General features: G+C 56.6%; 1 protein-coding gene across 1 annotated transcript in view; it reads left to right on the plus strand.

The window, feature by feature from the left end:
• CAMKK2 (calcium/calmodulin-dependent protein kinase kinase 2, beta) overlaps positions 1-1,976 on the plus strand; it is a gene marked incomplete at its 5' end in the record, with an annotated part of 7,832 nt that overhangs the window by 401 nt on the left and 5,455 nt on the right. Inside the window, 4 exons of the mRNA XM_010157161.1 lie at positions 56-118; positions 211-344; positions 950-986; positions 1,763-1,784. Of these exons, the coding sequence (XP_010155463.1) occupies positions 56-118; positions 211-344; positions 950-986; positions 1,763-1,784 (256 nt within the window). The remainder of the gene's footprint in view (positions 1-55; positions 119-210; positions 345-949; positions 987-1,762; positions 1,785-1,976) is intronic.

Here is a 1,976-nt window from a genome sequence, read left to right on the forward strand (position 1 = left end):
CATCCTGTCAGCCCCATTTTATCCGTGATTCGCCCAAGATCTCATGGTTTTTTTCCCCTCTTGCAGGCAATGAAGGTTCTCTCCAAAAAGAAGCTGATGAGGCAGGCAGGCTTTCCCCGTAAGTGGCGGAAAAGCTTTAGGGTAGGGGATGATCTGGGGACCCCAGGGGGTCATTCCCAACTGGACAACCCATCGTTGCCTTTCCCGCAGGCCGCCCGCCGCCCCGCGGGGCCAGAGCTGCCTCCGAGGGCTGCCTGCAGCCCAGAGGGCCCATCGAACAGGTCTACCAGGAGATCGCCATCCTGAAGAAGCTGGACCACCCCAACGTGGTGAAGCTGGTGGAGGTGAGCCCCGGCCAGCCCCTTCCTGAAACCCACCCCGAGCGTGAAGGAGCCTGGCTGCTGCGGGGATGAGCTGCGCATGGGCTCGGGTGGAGGGAGGGACTCCAGAGGGGCTGGAATGGCCTGGCATGTCCTGAATGCGGGAGACTCGTGTTTTTCCCAGTTTAAAAGGCTTTTTATCCCTCCTCGTCCAACGAGGATTTTTTTCTTCTCTGCTTGGGAAGGGAAATGCAGAAAAATGCTGCTTCCCTGGAGGAGAAACTGTTGTTTCCATGGGTTCTGTGGTGCAACCAACCTGCCCTCCGCCCACTGCCTGTATGAAACGGTCCAAAAATCAAGAATTAAGGATGCACAGGCTGGAGTTTATATGGCTCATGAGTCAGATGATGCTTCCTGTATGTTTTAAATATTTCCTTCCTTGGAATACAGCTATATCTCTGTCCTCTTGTGGGGTTTTTTCCCACCCCTCGTGGGGAGAAGCTTGGAGATTAGCAGGCTGTGCAGATGGTGCAGAACTGAGGTGGCTGCTAAATAAAATAAAAGTCACAGTGTTTAATTTGCAAGGGCTTTTTGGTGCCATTTAATTGCCATTTCGCTTCTTTTGGCAGGTCCTGGATGATCCCAGCGAGGACCACCTGTACATGGGTACCTGCTGCGCTCGTGGGGTGTCGGGGGTTGGCGTTTGCTGCGGCGAAGGGTTCCCCCTGTGTTCCTGGGTGGCTGCGTGCAGGGTTGTGTCTCTCCTCCGGAGCCGGCGTGGCCTGGATGTGCTGGAGGAGCGCATCCCCTCGAATGGTCGGAGCAAAGGGGATGCAGCCTGGGTTCAGGAAGGAGACAGGAGCGCTTTCTGGCACTTCGTAGGCTTTAACTGTCCATCCGGGCATGCTTTGCCATGAGCGGTAGCAGCGTTTGCGTCCTCAGCTCTGAAGCTGGGCTGCTAGCAGCAGCTTTGTTGCTTGGGCTTCCAGAACAAGGCACGCGTTAATTGTCCACGGCACAAATGAGCTCCTTCACGACCTGCCTTGCAGACTGCAGGGCTTTGCTTGATCTCAACACACGCTTCTGGAGGAGGCATTTCTCTTCCCACCGTTTGCGTACAGCCCGTACGATCGGGGCAGCGAGCGAGAGGTTTGCTTGGCCTGGGTTCTGCAGGCAAACCGGGGCTTTCAGCGTGCCGCGTGGAGGGCGCTTCAGGGTGCTGAAGCTGCAGCACTGAGCAGGTGGTTGGCAGCATCCCCTTAACTGAAGATGGAAACAACCCAAATGCCACATGCCTTGCCCGAGATGGCATCTCCTTTTTTAAAAAAATGCATTATTTCTGGAGTGTTTTGTCACTGATATCATTGCTTTGTGCCGAGTCTGTGCTCGCGGGAGGCCTAACCTCTAAGTGATCTGTAACCGCCTTCCCTTTTGCCTTCCAGTGTTTGAGCTGGTGAAGCAAGGGTGAGTATTGTACTCCAGATTTAAACCTACCGAAGCCTGAACGCAGGACGGGCACGGGGGGCTCAGCTCGGCCTCCCGAGGCGGGCGCGGGGTGCAGCGGTGATGGGAGGCTCGCGGTGGGTCCCCTGCGGATTGGGGTGCCCCAACCCAGCCACGGTGTGTACACCCGCTGTGTGGCAGCGTCGGGCCACG

Source organism: Eurypyga helias, unplaced genomic scaffold, assembly GCF_000690775.1.
Source record: "Eurypyga helias isolate BGI_N326 unplaced genomic scaffold, ASM69077v1 scaffold23828, whole genome shotgun sequence".
NCBI classification, from domain to species: domain Eukaryota; kingdom Metazoa; phylum Chordata; class Aves; order Eurypygiformes; family Eurypygidae; genus Eurypyga; species Eurypyga helias.